Here is a 17845-nt window from a genome sequence, read left to right as displayed (position 1 = left end):
TCTTTGCTTTTTGCAAAAATATTAATGATATCACTTTACTCTAGATTCTGGGTGAAATCATTATTTACTTTTTAGCTAGCATGATAAATTAAGGAGATTTTGGGACCCCCTGAAATTTAAGAGCAGGGGCCTGTGCCCCTTATGCCCCTGCAGTAATCGGGCTCTGCTTTCTTGTACTTAATTGAGCGGAACTGAAACAATTTTAGCCACTCGAGGGCTACTAAAACGTCTGTTACAGGCAGTGGCGTAGCTAGACCCGACTTTCGGAGGGGGGTTACTTCTTTTATATATATATATATATATATATATATATATATATATATATATATATATATATATATATAATCGCTTGGAATTTTTTCCTTTTCTTTTTTTTCTTTCTCTTCTCTCTTCTTTTTCTCTTTTTTTTTTGAGACTAACTTTTCGGGGGGGGGTTGTCTCCAAAACCCCCCCCTTAGCTACGCCCCTGGTTACAGGGTTCGTACTCAATTTCAGTAATAAAATGAAGGAGTTTTGGAGGAATTAAATGAGATTTTGAAGGAGTACTAATGGGCTGTCATTTAATGATGTTGCACTTTTTTTCAACATATTTGCCCCCTTCCCCCCTTGTCACAAAGTGTTACACTTCACCTAACTCTTCCTCTTGTCACATGTCATATTTTTTTTATAAACATATTGCTACAATAACTGTGATGTCACCCTGTCTCTTCCCCTTGTCACAATGTCATGAGCCCATCCCCTCCTCAAGGCATGACACATCACTTGTGGATGACCCTTTTTACAATATCATAATTGAAACTTACTAAACAATTGTTTTTTTAACACACTCACTTAGTATAGTGCATCAACGTAGGCATTAAAAAATATTTAAATTGTTAGACAACCTGACTTTTGCTGCTGTGAGTGTGGTGGAGGGAGAAACAATAATCATATAACTTGAAAAAATAGCCAAGCGCCATTTAAGCATGTTTTACTTCACTTGTGAAACGTCTTAGTTAGCTAATAATATTTTCACCTTCAAATTTTATGATTTCTATATCAATTTGTAAATCACATCTTTAAGAAACAAAAATATATATATATATGTATGTATATATACGAAATTACATTAAAATTGCCCTTATACAATCACCTTTGTGTTGAAGTTAAGTTGTCGATTGAAATATTTTAGTTATTGTCATATAGGAAGATTATGTAGTCTTGAACTAAAAAAGGAGGAGTTTTGAAGGAGTTCAAACCAAAATGAAGGAGTTTGAAGGGCCCTTCAAAAAAAATTTCCTAAATGAAGGAGTATTGGAGGAGTTTTGAAGGAGGGTGCGATCCCTGAGTATATGACGACTCTGAGCTCAAAGGTAGGGAGTTGGTGGAGATATAGACGACACGTTAGACAGGGAAAGAACCACTGACCGGGCTTTTTGGAATCCGTGAGCTTGGCGTTGTTGAAGAGCAGCAGGTTCTCCTTCATCCCTTCGTAGTCCTGCTGGGTGCATTCCCTCTGCGGCGATCCTGGGGACGAGGCCTCTTCGTCGGCGGGGAGGGTGGGGGTGGGGGTCTGCGTGGACGGATCGTCTGCCCCTGAGTCGGTGGTCGAGGGAGGGGGCGCCACCGTCGTTGCTGCCACGGGCTCGGTCGAGGCGCCGCCCTCGGAAGCTTCCGGCTCGTCTGTCGTGGTTTCTGAAAAGGAGAAACACGTTCAATGCAGCGCAAAAGAAAAAAAAAAATAATTTGAATTTTGACATTTTGAATTCAAATTATGTTTTTCGCAATCACAAGAGTGTGTATGTAGGCGTGTGTGTTTGTGTGTGGGGGTATGTGTTTGTGTGTAGGGGGAATGTGTATGTGTGTAGGCATGTGTGTCTGTGTGCTGGCATAAGTGTTTGGGTAGTTGTGTGTATGAATGTGTGTGCGTGGGGTTGGGGTATGTGTGTGTGTGTGTGTAGGCATATGTGTTTGTCTGTGTGCAGGCATGAATGTGTGGGTAGTTGTATGTGTGTGTGTATGTTTTTGTGTCTGTATGTGTGTGTATGTTTTTGTGTGTGTATGTGTGGATGTCTGTATGTATGCGTGTGTGCATGTATATGTACGTGTTTATGTGTGTAGGTGTATGTGTTTGTGTGCGTGTGTGTGTGTGTAGTTGTGTATGTATGCGCGTGTGTGTAGGACATGGATGCAACCTGGAGACGGCTTTCGCTGTAGGAGCAGCATCGTGAGGAGCCGGTCGACGGTGATGGTGCGGAGGGTGGCGGTGGGAAAAATCAAAGGACCTCAAAAACAGTCAAATGAGAACAATAAGCAATCGTGATTGCTCAAAAAAAAAAATGAATTTTTGACAGCTTGAATTCAAATTATGCTTTTTGGAATCAAGCGTGTGTATGTGTAAGTGTGTGGGCGTGTGTGTGTAGAGGTATTTGTAGGCGTGTGGCTGTCTGTAAGCGTGTCTGTGTGTGTGTTTGTGCGGACGTATGTGTGTGTGTATGCAGGCGTGTAGGTGGGTAGGTTGGGCATAGACGCCCTCACATAGGATTCGTCTCGCTCGCAGAGGCCGGTGAACAGTGGAGTTCGCAGAGTTAAGTTTCATTTTTACTTTCTTCTATATCTAATATATAGAAGAAAGTATTGGATTCGTGCAAATTTTCGAATTTCGAATTTTGACGGATTCGAACGTTTTGAGGTGTGCTGAGTTCATTTCGACCATTTTTGGAAAATGTCTGTCTGTCTGTGTGTGTGTATGTATGTGTGTGTGTGTGTGTGTGTGTGTATGTATGTGTGTCACGTCTGTGTGTGACCAGTTTTTTGTGGCCGCTCTACAACAAAAACTACCGCATGAAATCGAACGAAATTTAGTACACATATGTGCCCCTATGTGAACTTGTGCCCATTAGTTTTTGGCGCGAATTCCTCCAAGGGGGGTGGAGCAATGGGACGTTTTTCGAGTTACGCGTGCTTGCTATTCCTCAGGAAGTAACTGGCGGAATCAAACAAAATTTGGTCCATATGTTGGTATTAACAGGAACAGGTGCTGATTCAATTTTGGTGTCAATAACTCAAACGGGGGTTGAGCTATAGAACGTTTTTTGTCGTCAATTGTGACTGCTGTATCTCAAGAAATAATGAACGGAATGAAAGAAAAATTAATCGGCAAGTAGCCCTTAGTGGGTATAAGAACTGATTTTATTTTTGTGTCAACAGCTAAAAAGGGGGTAGCGCAATCACCCGTTCTTTTTTTCCATTTTGAGTGCCCTATCTCAAGAAGTAATGCTACGTTCTGGTTGAAATTTGGAATATATGTGAATCCATTTGTAAACAGGCTTTGGTTCAATTTTGACGCCGATCGTTCCAAGAGGTGTTGATTTTTTTTTTTTTTTTTTTGCGAATAAAAATATTTTTATTAATGCAACAATAAGAAAGATAAATCGTAATAGATTGTCTGCGTATTTCTCGTGATTTTAATTGTATGGAAATGATAGGAAATATTATCTCAATGATTTAAAATTTTTAACTGTTGCCATCTTATGTTTGTCAACAAATAAAATATTTGTAATTAATTCAAGCAAGGCTTTTAAAATAACTTTCAATTTTCGCTCTTTGCTTTGCTTTTGCAATAGTTCAGACATTGGGATGGTCGTCAAGTTTTTGCATGTGTAATTTTGTTTTTGTTGGGAATATTGCTTCCTCGTCAAGCATGGGGAGGGATCAGAAAAAAAAGAAAAATATAGAAGAAAGTTTCGTGATGGCCACAACATACTAGTTAAAAGTTGTTTCCTGAATGAATGCAAACGATTAGTAATCATGGCAACGAAAATGTAGCTACTAAGAGAATGGTCACTAGAGTAGACTGTAGCATAGTAACTGAGTATGGTTTTGCGAGTAATGTGTGTGCTTATCCCACTTGGCTGACAGCAGCATCTAAGCCAATTCCAGTAACCCGAAATCTCGTAGATACCCAAATGCCGCACCAGGATCGGAGTTTAGTAGGCTCCTATCACGTCATATGCACATTAAAATGTGTGATGGAGTAGCCTCAAATGGTGTTGCACTTTGTGCTGAAGGGAAAGACTTTCTGTTCCGCCGCATGACGTTGGGCACGCAGATGACCCGAACGCAACCTGGCAATAGCTCTCTGCTGACATCATAGACTAATAATAAGAGTAGACCAAGCTTTCACAGACTTGCTGATGAAAAAATGGGTTCATGGATACATCATGTGACTGGTGGGAGGCTCGGCGAACACTTTGGCAGCATGGTTGCTGGATGGCAACATTATCTATAGTTTGGCACTCGACATGTATTTTAACCCTTTGCGTTTCAGTGTTACCGTAGGTGTAACACCTAAATTTAACCCCTTCTCAAGCCCTGGAATTAATCAATAAGTGCATAAAAATTGGATTAAAGTGTTCTTTTAACTCTTTTTTATAACCCTAGATGGCACCACTACAGAAAATGATCAAAAATAATTAACTGTGTCATTTTATTTTAAGTCGTCGCTTTTCAAAAAAAAGTTGGATAATTTTTTTCCCGATATAAAAAAAAATTCTACAAAAATAATTCCAATGTTTTTTTGTTTGCTATACCCTAAAGTATTTATTGTATACATATTTATAACTTTTAAATCAGAAACAAACTCATAACCACTGAAGAATACTAGGTGTCACACCAGCGGTCACACTGCGCCATTAGAGCTTTCAAGTAACGCTTTTCAACTCTGCGTTCAGGGACGAACATCTGTGTTTACATTTTCTGTTACTCTCTTCTTGGGGGGTGAAAGAGGTCAATTTATAGGGAAAAGCAGGGCTGGCCTGTTTTATTTCAAGTGTTTCAAACATGCTATGGGTGTCAGGTATTTTGTTTGGAGGTTTTAGAAAGGGATTTTGTCATTAGCTCAAGTCATCTTCATTTAGAGCAACGTGATTCTTTTGCTCTTCTCTCTTTTGCGTTTTGATCACTCATTTTACTCAATTCTTTTGATATTATCTGTAGGATTAACATTTTACAGCTAATTCTTTTATAAATAAATTTTATTCTAGAATTTTTTAGTAATTACTAATTCTTTTGCAATGGCGCAGAGAGGCGCCAAGCATTTTGGATGCAATGATGTTGGATGCAATTTGTGGACAATGATGATGATGATTTCTTTGATCTTGCTCAACCAGGTCTCTCTAAGCAGCCCCAAGCTCCCACTTGGATTACATAACAAAGAATCCAAAAGACTGCCTGATTTCTCTTATAGTGGGCCTATTGAAAAGTTTTGAGATTTACCTGAAAAAACCGCAATATTGCACTGTTACAGGAGATTTTTTCCATTCAATTGACCCTATCCTCATCGTGGTGCACCCTGGGTTATGCTAAATATGGTACACAGGCGTAAACTTGTGATTTTTCTATTTATTCTAAAATTTACTGCTTATTTACGCGCTTTGCTGCAATACTCGCTTGAACGCACGTTACAGCTGTATTGGCGCAGTGTTACCGTAGGTGTAACACCTATAAAATCAAAACGGCAAGTGCAATCTTTACCAAATTTTCTTTTTGCACTTTTTAGGGCCTAAGTAGACTGCCAATAAATTTTTTTGTGGAAATTCCAACTTTAAAGGGTAGTGCGCCCCAAAGGGTTAAGAAGTAATGTGTTTTCATCATAATTTTTTTCTGGTGCAGAAATTGAACTGTTTTTCTTTTAGTTGTGCATTATTTTGACATTAGTCATTAGTTTTTGATCACAGTTTTCAGTCACTTTTATTTCATTCGGAACTGCCACGTCAGCGTTGGCGTGAACGTCATGGCGTAAACGTTTTGCGTGAACGCGAAAATGTACTCATCGGTATCTTAAATTGAAATTGTAGGTAAAAATCTCACCGTTTGCCGATTCTTTTTGGACGCTTGCATCTTTCATTGCTTAGAGAGTGATTGAAATTGACTAAAGAAAATGCAAAATACTATCTAGACGAAAAACTCACTATATTAACAAAATATTTACAATTTAGAATAACAAATTTACAAATCGGACTCCATAAAAGATCATTCCATCAATTGTATTTATTTTATTTCTCGCGGGCGTTGATCGTCTGCTACGATCGACGCCCGCTGTTGCTAGGATATCCGCCAGTCACATGGTTTGGTTTATGAGCAGCAAAAGGGTTGCCATAGCTCGGTCTATTCTTATTATTAGTCTATGGCTGACATCTTACTCTTTGTCTCGAGCAGTGCCGCGCCAGGGCGTCACAGGCACACCAAGCATGCAAAGGGGCACTTTTCCATTGGGAGTTGACATCTACTTTCATCCTTGAGGCTCTTCTGAGAAAGAGAGACAACCATCACCACTACAACTTTCAAGACTGCCCTCCTTAGATAGTACATCTGCAATCCCGCATGTGACGGATAATCTGAAAACATCACTCTCCGTGGGTCTCTGTACCTGTCACCGAAGTGACTTGCCCGTGTATGCAACCCTCGGAGTATCCTCTGAAAACAGACAGCATGATGAAATTTGTTTGAAAGCTCTGCAATATTAACAGCTGCTCTATCTCCATACTTGGGCCATTCAGCTGAATGGAGCTACGGCTATCGCTCAAAATCCATATGCCTGAGCAGACTCCCGTATTTAAACAATAAGACAAAGTCTCCGCAATAGTTATGATAGCTCAGCACGAAAAACTGAGAAATAGTCAGGGTTCCTCTTACAAATCCTAATATAGCTGCCCTGTCTGATGGAAACTCCACTATCCGAGACAGCTACATCGCCCTTGCTGCTATCAGTATAAATATATAATCACTGTCCGGAATTTCCTGTATAGTTTCCAGAGCAAGCTGTTCAAGATAGTCGGGATGCAGGGTGCCTCTATTAGTGTAGGAACACAGATTGGTCCTAAGTAAGACTCGATCACAGAGCGGGGCATCGATCTCACTGCAGCAGGCATTCCAGAGAGACATATTCAATATGCTCCTGTAGCCAGAACTGCCCTCACTTTCAGCGCGGCTAAGCGGACTTTTCCTTTTGAGACGATGATCATTTTTCCAGTTGCGCACATAAGAAAAGGTTCTTTGCGTATCACCGAAACTGATAATCTTTGCATAACATTTAGTCAATTGCAATCGAATTCGCAGTCTGAGGGACCAGCTTCATTAAAAAACAATATCTCTCGGGCAGCTTTTGCGAGTAAATTGTAGTCATGTGCGATCTTTGTCCACGGTCTTTCTTTCTTTCTTTCTTTCTTCTTGACTAATTTATTACATTGCGAAAAAGTCTCATCAAGATGTTGAGACATCACTAAGTGGCACGACGCGGTTGCAGTGACCTTTATTTATTGGTAACTTGCAACTAATTTCCTGAAGCGACTCAGAGACGGAGAGAGACATATGGTGAAGGACCAATTCAAGCCAAAGCTCATGAGCCTACTATCAGATTGACACTCCAGTGTCAACCAGACACAGTCCAGTGACACTCCAGTATCAATCTGAGAATAGTTGGTGGGTTGGTGCTCTTGTAAATTGTAAAACTCAGTGCATTATCAGCTACGAATAATCTTACCTTTGCCCGTCCTGAGGCAGAGCCGTCTGTGGTCAATGGCGATGGGCGTGTCCTTGAGACAGGCTTCCCGGTGCAGCTCGCAGTGGTTGGCGTATAGGCGTCCGTCCGTTCCGCACACGGGCTTCCGTCGCCTCTTGCAGTGGGCGTGGCAGACACAGGTGGCCACGCCCCCGTCATCCAGTTGGCACTCCCGCCAGCGACCACACGATGCACACTCCGAGTTGGGAGAGACCTCTGTGGAGAGAGAAGTAACTTTTAATTCCATTTATTAAAGTGTCATGGTGCACATGCACGTGATACCATAGACTAATAATAAGAATAGACCGAGCTATGGCAACCCTTTGCTGCTCATGAACCAAACCATGTGACTAGTGGATATCCTAACAACAGCGGGCGTTGATCATAGCAGACGATCAACGACCGCGAGAAATAAAATAAATAGAATGGATGGAACGCGGAATATTTATGGAGTCCGATTTGTAAATTTGTTATTCGAAGTTGTAAATATTTTGTTAATACAGTGAGTTTTTCGTTTAGATAGTACTGTGCATTTTCTTTAGTCAATTTCAATAACTTTCCAAGCAATTAAAGATGCAAGCGCCCAAATAGAATCAGCAAACGGTAAGATTTTTACCTACAATTTCAATTTAAGATTCCGATTAGTACATTTTTGCGTTAACGCAAAACGTTTCCTCCATTACGTTCACGCCAACGCTGACGTAGCAGTTCCAAATGAAATAAAAGTGACTGAAAACTGTGATCAAAAACTGATTACTAATGTCAAAATAATGCATAACTAAAAGAAAAACAGTTCAATCTCTGCACCTGGAAAAAAATTATAATGAAAACACATTACTTAAAATACATGTAGAGTGCCAAACTATAGATAATATTGCCATCTAGCAACCATGCTGCCAAAGTGTTCGCCAAGCTTCCCACCAGTCACATGATGTATCCATGAACCCATTTTTTCATCAGCAAATCTGGGAAAGCTCGGTCTACTCTTATTATTAGTCTATGCGTGATCCATAACTTGGAATGGCCAGAACGCCCTACGGTCAATATTTCGGGGTGCAGTGACCACAGAGCTAGAATACAACTACAGTACCTGTTTCTTTATAAGGAAGGCACAAACTGACCGTCAACACGAGGAGAAAGTATTAGTCAAGTAAGAGGGGAGATGATCCTATGTTTGGCATCTTTCAGGCCACATCATGGTGAAGTTCAAGTACGTGTTTGAATAAATTGGCTCGTTTTAGATCGTTTTGCTCGCCAAGGAGTCATAGTCAAAACTACTTTAATGTACACAGCCAAAATCTAACCTTAGCGCTCTCTAGTTAAATTATAGCTCTGTGGTTGTCCCCGATTTCAACACCTCGCGGTTTCTTTGAGCTAGAACAAGCCAACGCAAGATAAATGTACATAGATTCACTATTCACACTTAGTTGGAGTATCGTTTTTACTTACCTTGGCGGAAACGGAAAAAGTTCGTTTACCTCGCAATCATATTTACTTCATATGCTATCAGTTTCATTTTAATAAACTTTAAAGTTCCTAGTGGTTCTTAGAAAGCGCATTAAACTACATTTTAAGGGTTTTAATGTAAAAGATAAAGTCATGACTTCATTTGTCTTTTAGTTTAACGGACATTTGCATCTTGTTAAATGACTTGTTTTATTTAAAAAGATAAAATAATGACTGCTATCGTCAATTAAGTAATTTCTACACAACTTTGACCGAACCTGCCCATTCCAGGATTGTTACGGGGTTTTGTCGAGTGTCGCCGTTTATCAAATCGCTAGTCTCCAGTACATCTTTAAGGTACCATAAATTCTACAATCTAGCATACCGAAATACGAAATGTGAAGATTGGCGCCGAGCACTCTGGGCGCCGGGCATATTGAGCGCCGGGAACATGTAGCCAAATGTGCTCGGCGCCCAAATTACTCGGTGCCCAAATTTCTCGGCACCCAAAATGCTCGGCGCTCAATGTTTCCGGCGCCCGAAATGCTCGATGCTCAATGTTCCCGGCGCCCAAAATGCTCGGTGCCCAATGTTCCCGGCGCCCAAAATGCTCGGCGCCCAAATTTCTCGGCACCCAAAATGCTCGGCTCCCAATGTTCCAAGCGCCCAAAATGCCCGGCGCCCAAAATAACCGGCGCCCAAAATGCTCGGCGCCCAATGTTCCCGGCGCCCAAAATGCTCGGTGCCCAAAATAACCGGCGCCCAAAATGCTCGGCGCCCAATGTTCCCGGCGCCCAAAATGCTCGGTGCCCAAATTTCTCGGCACCCAAAATGCTCGGCGCCCAATGTTCACGGCGCCCAAAATGCTCGGTGCCCAAATTTCTCGGCGCCCAAAATGCTCGGTGCCCAATGCTCCCGGCGCCCAAAATGCGTTGCGCCCAAATTTCTCGGCACCCGAAATGCTCGGTGCCCAATGTTCCAAGCGCCCGAAATGCTCGGTGCCCAATGCTCCCGGCACCCAAAATGCTCGGTGCCCAATGTTCCCGACGACCAATTGACGGCGCCCAATCTTCCTAGATCGCCCAAATATATGTTCTGGTTTGCTTCTGAAATGGTTTTAAACATGTTATGTAGTGAGCCGAAGTGATGAAAATATAACGCAGCCTTACTTTACATGGCGCCCAGCCTCAGATTCATGAAATAACTTCTCGTGGGGCTCCAGAGCCTTTCCCTACGATCGAGGGCGAATTATAATCCCACTTTGAGGAACTGGCTCCTGACCATGCCCCGGTCTAGGAGAGCCCCTTTCCCAGGAGGTTCGTTAGGTAGAGAGAGGAAAAGTGGAAAACGGATAGGGAAAATAGGTTTGCTCGAAATACTTCAAAGCCAATCACTTTTACCCTCTTCGTAATGCAGAGCAGGTATTGTCGTAACTTCAACGCGTCAGTAATCAAGAGTCAGACAACGGAAACATATTACAGTAAAACCAGTCTACAACGATACTGTTGGGACCTAAAAATGATATTGTTACAAATTCTGTAAATTGTAATTATTTTTGTGATTAATTTGACGTAATCTAGTTAAATTCGGCGTTTATTAAATTATCTTTCATCTAAAATTATTGTAGTAACGCAACCTGTAAATAGTTTCTTGTAACGTATATACAGTCCCCGTACATTCGGCTGAAGTATATGGTTCCCTCATTTCTGAATGATAAAATTTGTGAATGAAGGAAATAAAATAACGGTCTGCGATTTTCGGGAATCTTGTGGAATATTTGAGAATTCTCTTTCGATGTGTATAAATAGCGGTCCGCATGATAAAAAGTAGTTTCGAGTTAGTTTTTGCTTGTGAATCATTGCAGCGGAACGCTGGAGAGCATTTATTGTTCTGTTTTGTGAAGCCTTTTGAGCTGTATTTTTGCGTATTTGGAAGTAAATACGTGGGCAACCGTCGAGTTTACGGTGTTGTGTGATATTTGCTTAATTGCTGATGATTAATTTAGCAGTTGTTGACGATTCCTCCTGCACATAGTGTCGTCAATAAATATCCTGTGTTTTTCTCAAGAACTGTGTCGTCCTTTCAAGAAAGTTGGAAGTCGCACCGGAACCTTCAACTATATTGCTATAGACAGTTTGATTATTTATTGCTGCCATTCTGTTTGGGACGAGGGAAAATATCGTTACAGACAGGTTTATTGTTATAGACAATATTGTTATAGACAGGTTTCATTGTAAGCAGTAACTTACCGCCCCTAAGCCAGAGCTACGGCAGTATAACGACAGCCCGGTAATCCCATCTAGAGACCACAGTTTCGTCCTTTAACTGAGCTGGTGACCGATGATCCTCCCTGACTTAGGGGTGGTAACTTACTCCTTAATACCCGAACTTTGCCTTCAATTGACGAGTTGAACCGCACTATGTCTGTGGACTCTCGCTGGTAATATAATCCATCTTAGTATAATTTTGCTCCGGAAAATGCAATTTTCAAAAAATCGCTTCGAGGTGTACACTCCCATGCTACAAACTAACTTTGTGCCAAATTTCATGAAAATCGGCAGAACAGTCTAGGCGCTATGCGCGTCACAGAGATTCATAGATCCTACAGACATCCTCCAGACAGAGAGACTTTGAGTTTTATTATTAGTAAAGATGATATTGATAAACATAAACTGAGAGTCGGCAAAGGGTGCATTAAGAGATTAATGTTATAACACTTGAAACTGGAATCTCAATTGAAATAAATGACAGCGAAGCGAAATAAATGTCGCAGAAAGGCATTTCATTTATTCGTCTTTTAGAAAACTTGTTTTGAAAAAATACTGTTAAAGGTTCCGATGCGACTTCCAACTTTCTTGAAAGGACGACACAGTTCTTGAGAAAAACGCAGGAGCTTTATTTACACTATGTACAGGAAAGAGCGTTAACAACTGCTAAATGAATCATCAGCCATTAAGCAAATATCAATCAACACCGTAAACTCAACGGTTACACACATATTTACTTCCAGATAAGTAAAACAACACAGCGAAATGCCTCGCAATAAACAGAGCTAATACACTCTCAGTACAAATTCTTTATCATGCGTAACGGCTTTTTATACACACCGAAAAGAGAGCTCTCAAATATTCCAGAAAATGCTACACCATTCTACACTTTCTTATTTCTTTCCATTCACAAATTTTATTATTCAGAAATGAGGAGACCGTATACTTCGGCCGAATATACGGGGGCTGTATAATCATTATAAGAAACTATTTACAGGTTACGTTGCTACAATAATTTTAGATGAAAGATAATTTAGTAAACGCCAAATTTAGCTACATTACGACAAATAAATCATAAAAATAATTACTATTTACAAAATTTGTAACAATACATTCATGTAACAGAAATGGCCGCACGGCGCTGATAAATATGGCAATCTTCCCTCCTTCCTACACAACCGATCTGTACGTTAAAGAAGTCGCTTGTGCTACGTCAAACATGATTGACGGTTCCATCTCAGTGTGGATAGGCGGTCCAACAACACCTGTGCAGTAGTGATAGGCATAATCGAGAGCTTTTGATAATCGAGATCTCGGGGATCGAGCACTTCTGATAATCGAGTCAATGATAATCGAGATCTTTCCAAATCGAGAACTCGAGTGACTGATAATCAAGATTTTTCCAAATCGAGAACTCGAGTGATTGATAATCGAGATCTTTCCAAATCGAGAACTCGAGTGATTGATAATCGAGATCTTTCCAAATCGAGAGCTCGAGTGATTGATAATGGAGATCTTTCCAAATCGAGAACTCGAGTGATTGATAATCGAGATCTTTCCAAATCGAGAACTCGAGTGATTGATAATCGAGATCTTTCCAAATCGAGAATTCGAGTGATTGATAATCGAGATCTTCCCAAATCGAGAACTCGAGATCTGATAATCGAGAACTCGAGTGATTGATAATCGAGATCTTTCCAAATCGAGAACTGGAGTGATTGATAATCGAGATCTTTCCAAATCGAAAACTCGAGTGATTGATAATGGAGATCTTTCCAAATCGAGAACTCGAGTGATTGATAATCGAGATCTTCCCAAATCGAGAACTCGAGATATTGATAATCGAGAACTTGAGTGATTGATAATCGAGATCTTTACAAAACGAGAACTCGATGGAATGGTGATCGAAATCGTTTGAAATCGAGAACTCGAGCAATTAATAATTGAGGTCTTTTGAAGTCGAGAACTGGAGATGTGATGATTAAGAACTTGAGATGTGATATAGTCGAGAACTCGAGATCTGATAATTGAGAACGAGAGATATTCGAGAACTCGAGTGATTGATAATCGAGATATTTCCAAATCGAGAACTCGAGTGATTGATAATCGAGACCGTTCCAAATCGAGAACTCGAGTGATTGGTAATCGAGATCTTTCCAAATCGAGAACTCGAGTGATTGATAATCGAGATCTTTCCAAATCGAGAACTCGATGACGATTCCCGAGTTGATTACAACGAGTTTTCTCGTGAAGCCAGTATGTACGTATGTGCGAATGTGCGTATGTTTGTCGCATAACTCAAGAACGGTATGTCCTAGAAAGTTGAAATTTAGTACGTAGACTCCTAGTGGAGTCTAATTGTGCACCTCCCCTTTTGGATGCAGTCGGATGTTCCTAAGGGGGGTCTTTTGCCCCTTTTTGGGGGGAAATCATCGTTAATTTCGATGTAAACTCAAGTGGTGTTATAATTTGTCGGACACTTGGCGATATATCGCCATTTTGGTCAACAAGTTTTGTCGCCAACTTGGCGACAAATTTGGCGATTTTTTATTTCTTTGGTTTCAATTTTGCCACTGTTGGTGATATTTAGAGAGTAAACTATTGAATCACATTAAAATTGCTAGTAATGGGGGAAATGACAGTAAATTGGAGTAAAAGGAAGTCATGGGATGCACACATCAGCTCGTTAACTTTTAAAATAGCAGCACTGATGTTTATATAAAATAAAAGATGAAACATATTGATAATCGAGATCTTTCCAAATCGAGAATTCGATGGAATGGTGATCGAAATTGTTTGAAATCGAGAACTCGAGCAATGAATAATTGAGGTCTTTTGAAGTCGAGAACTGGAGATGTGATGATTAAGAACTTGAAATGTGATATAATCGAGAACTCGAGATCAGATAATCGAGAACGAGAGATATTCGAGATCTCGGGAATCGAGCACTTCTGATAATCGAGTCATTGATAATGGAGATCTTTCCAAATCGAGTACTCGAGTGATTGATGATGGAGATCTTTCCAAATCGAGAACTCGAGTGATTGATAATCGAGACTTTTCCAAATGGAGAACTCGAGTGATTGATAATCGAGATTTTTCCAAATCGAGAACTCGAGCAATTGATAATTGAGACTTTTCCAAATGGAGAACTCGAGTAATTGATAATCGAGATTTTTCCAAATCGAGAACTCGAGCAATTAATTGAGGTCTTTTGAAGTCGAGGACTGAAGATGTGATGATTAAGAACTTGAGATGTGATATAATCGAGAACTCGAGATCTGATAATCGAGAACTCGAGTGATTGATAATCGAGATTTTTCCAAATCGAGAACTCGAGTGATTGATAATTGAGGTCTTTTAAAGTCGAGAACTGGAGATGCGATGATCGAGAACTCGAGACGCGAAAATCGAGAACTCGAGATCTGATAATCGAGAACTCGAGATATTCGAATTCTCGAGTGGTCTTGAATAAACGAGTGATTCGATTACGAGAACTCGATTACGGCCCCTCACTTCAGCGCCTGAGCCCCAAGATGGCGGACGTTCCACGAGACGAAGGTGTCTTCTCGAACGAAACGTAGTTTTCGTCTCTTCTGGACGATGACGCCATCGATTTTGTGATTAAAAGAACATTAAGCGCGAATTTGAATTCCTTTTGTTCTTCGCTCGTTTCCTCGGAATTAAGACGCGAGAGTTCTTTCTCGGAATCCCTTCGTCGCGAAGAGATGAGGTAAAAGCCTGCTATATCATCCGCGTATGGATCAATCGGATTAACTCTGTTATCCGAACTTTCTCCTTCCTGTAGCTTTACTGCACAGAATGCTTTTAGGCCATAAAGCCGCATGTTTCCATTAGGCAACTTACCCAGTTTAATCTCCTGAAATACTAAGCTCTGTCGCTACGAATAAACAACATGGAATATGCTATCAAATCTATTTTTACTTTCTGTTACAAAATAAGGAAGTATTGTATTCGCGAAAAAATTTTCACTCAAAAATCGACCTTCATTTCCATTTTGCTTACCCCCGAATGAATATTGAGGTTTTTTTTTTTTTTTTTTTTTTGAGCAATCATGATTGCTTATTATTCTCACTTGAATGTTTCGAAATCCTATCATTTTATTTTCCCACCAGCACCCTCTGTCAGCACCACCGTCGACCGGCTCCTCACGATGCTGCTCCTCTAGCGAAAGCCGTCTCCAGGTTGCGTCCATATCCTATACACACACTCATACACATACACGCCTACACACACATACACACACTCATGCCTGCGCACAGACACAAACACACACACACACACACACACACACACTCATGCTGCACACAGACACAAACACATATGCCTACATATACACACACACACTCGTACACACACAGCACTGCATACACAGCACACACACGTGCATACACAGCACACACACATGCATACACACACACATGTCCCTACACAAACACACGCGCATTCATACACACACACGCTCGTAATTGCGAAAAACATAATTTGAATTCAAGATAAAAAAAAATCAAATCATTATATTTGTTTTTTTTTTTCCGACTCGACCACACGTGGATAAGTGCCTAAGAACGTATAGACACGCGAAATATCCATTTTGACGATTCTCCGAGTTAATTACAACGAGTTTTCTCGTGATGTCTGTATGTACGTATGTATATATGTGCGGATGTGCGTATTTATGTCGCTTAACTCAAGAACGGTATGTCCTAGAAAGTTGAAATTGGGTACGTAGACTCCTAGTGGGATCTAGGTGTGCATTTCCCCTTTTGGTTGCATTCGGATGCTCCAAAGGGGGTCTTTTGCCCGTTTTTATGGGGAAATCATTGTTCATTTCGATGTAAACTCAAGTGGTGTTATCATTTGGCGGACACTTGGCGATATATCGCCATTTTGTCACCAAGTTTTGTCGCCAACTTGGCGACAAATTTGGCGATCTTTTATCTCTGGTTTTAGTTTGGCCATTGTTGGTGATATTTAGAGAGTAAACTATTGAATCGCATTAAAATTGCCAATAATGGGGAAGTGACCTTAAATTGGAGTAAAAGGAAGTCATGTGATGCACACATCAGCTCGTTTATTATTAAACTAGAAAGTCGCCCGTCAAGGTACGACGGGTGAAAATGGCTTCTACATTTGAACGAAGCCATTGCCTGTTTGGTGACAGTTTGATCTTTGAAATGGTAACCCTGATTTTTTGAGCCTTTATAGCATTATAGCCCATGGTTTTGATTAGAAATGACATGAAAATACTTTATATTATATTACTCACTCGGCAGCGAAAAATAGTAATGGTCACGTGACCTTTTAATCCCATGTGTGACATCACAGTCAAAGGCTCACGTGACTTTCTGACGTCATTTAAGGGGTTTTAGGGATTTTTTGAGTTGAGTTTAGGGTGAAATGTTTTTAGGAGTTGGCAACCCTGACTTTATCGCATTCTGTAAGAGCAAACCAATGACGATCGGATTAGGTCCTGACTTAGTCCTGTCGGGACTAATTCAGCGTGATTCGATCCCATTGCCAGCTGGTGGGGGGGGGGGTGTCTGCCCCAAGGAAAGGAGATCGATTGTCATTGTTGCGCCTCGAGGAGAATGGAAAATCCCTTTTATCCACCAGGATTCCTTAACGGAGTTTTAAACGGGAGAAATCCGGGAAAGCATGTTCCGGGAGATCGTGGTTTATGGAGGAGGTTGCCAGGAGTTGGCGACAGACGAGGCGCGACCGTTCCTGATTGCGATAAAATTAGTGAAATATTGGCGAGATTGAAAATGTTGTTAAGTTGGAGGTCGGCTTCCGTTGCACAACAGTGTAATGTCGTTCACCATCCATGATCGACGTATGAAAGCTGAAAATGACGTATAAAGGTAAAGCACTGGGTGTGTCGTAAAGTCATGTAATTTTCAAAAATAGAATTTGTTTCTCAAAAGTGTTTTGCAATCAAGCTTGTTTGAAGAATTAAAAGAAAAAAAATTTTTTTTTTTTCGAATTCCGAATATGTCTACTTTGTCTATAGTATAACTGACCATTATCTTCATCTTTACTAATAATAAAGCTGAAAGTCTGTCCGGAGGATCTCTGGATCTCTGTGACACGCTTAGCGCCTAGACCGTTCAGCCGATTTTCATGAAATTTGGCACAAAGTTAGTCTGTAGCATGGGGGTGTGCACCTCGAAGCGATTTTTCAAAAATTCGAAGTGGTTCTTTTTCTATTCCAATTTTTAAGAACAAAATTATCATGAGATGGGCTAGTAAATTACAAAATTGTCATGACGTGGAACCGTAACATGGGCACAAGCCAATTGGCGAGAAAATTCACAATACATTATTTGTAAATATATAGGCGAACCAAAAGACCTTTTAATTTTTTCTATTACGGGCAAAGCTGTGCGGGTACCACTAGTGTTACATAAAGTTTGATGCGCAGTAAATATTACAGTAGTGTCCAGAAAACTCGGCACTGATATCCAAATTTAGAAAACTCGGCCGCATCCTTGCAGGAAGGAAAAAAAATTCACTCGACAAAACCTGTTGCACGCGACTACTTCAAGTTCAATGTCCTTTATATTAACAC

The 17845-nt window shown here is 40.6% G+C and overlaps 1 protein-coding gene across 1 annotated transcript in view; it reads right to left on the bottom strand.

Moving 5' to 3' along the window:
- LOC129220760 (follistatin-related protein 5-like) overlaps positions 1–17845 on the bottom strand; it is a 213529-nt gene that overhangs the window by 44714 nt on the left and 150970 nt on the right. Inside the window, exons 3-4 of the mRNA XM_054855192.1 lie at positions 7523–7756; positions 1408–1674 (exon numbers count right to left, since the gene is read on the bottom strand). Of these exons, the coding sequence (XP_054711167.1) occupies positions 1408–1674; positions 7523–7756 (501 nt within the window). The remainder of the gene's footprint in view (positions 1–1407; positions 1675–7522; positions 7757–17845) is intronic.

This window comes from Uloborus diversus, chromosome 1, assembly GCF_026930045.1.
Source record: "Uloborus diversus isolate 005 chromosome 1, Udiv.v.3.1, whole genome shotgun sequence".
Lineage (NCBI taxonomy): Eukaryota > Metazoa > Arthropoda > Arachnida > Araneae > Uloboridae > Uloborus > Uloborus diversus.
The sequence above is the reverse complement of the archived record's forward strand: the minus strand, read 5'-3'. Positions and strand labels throughout refer to the sequence as shown.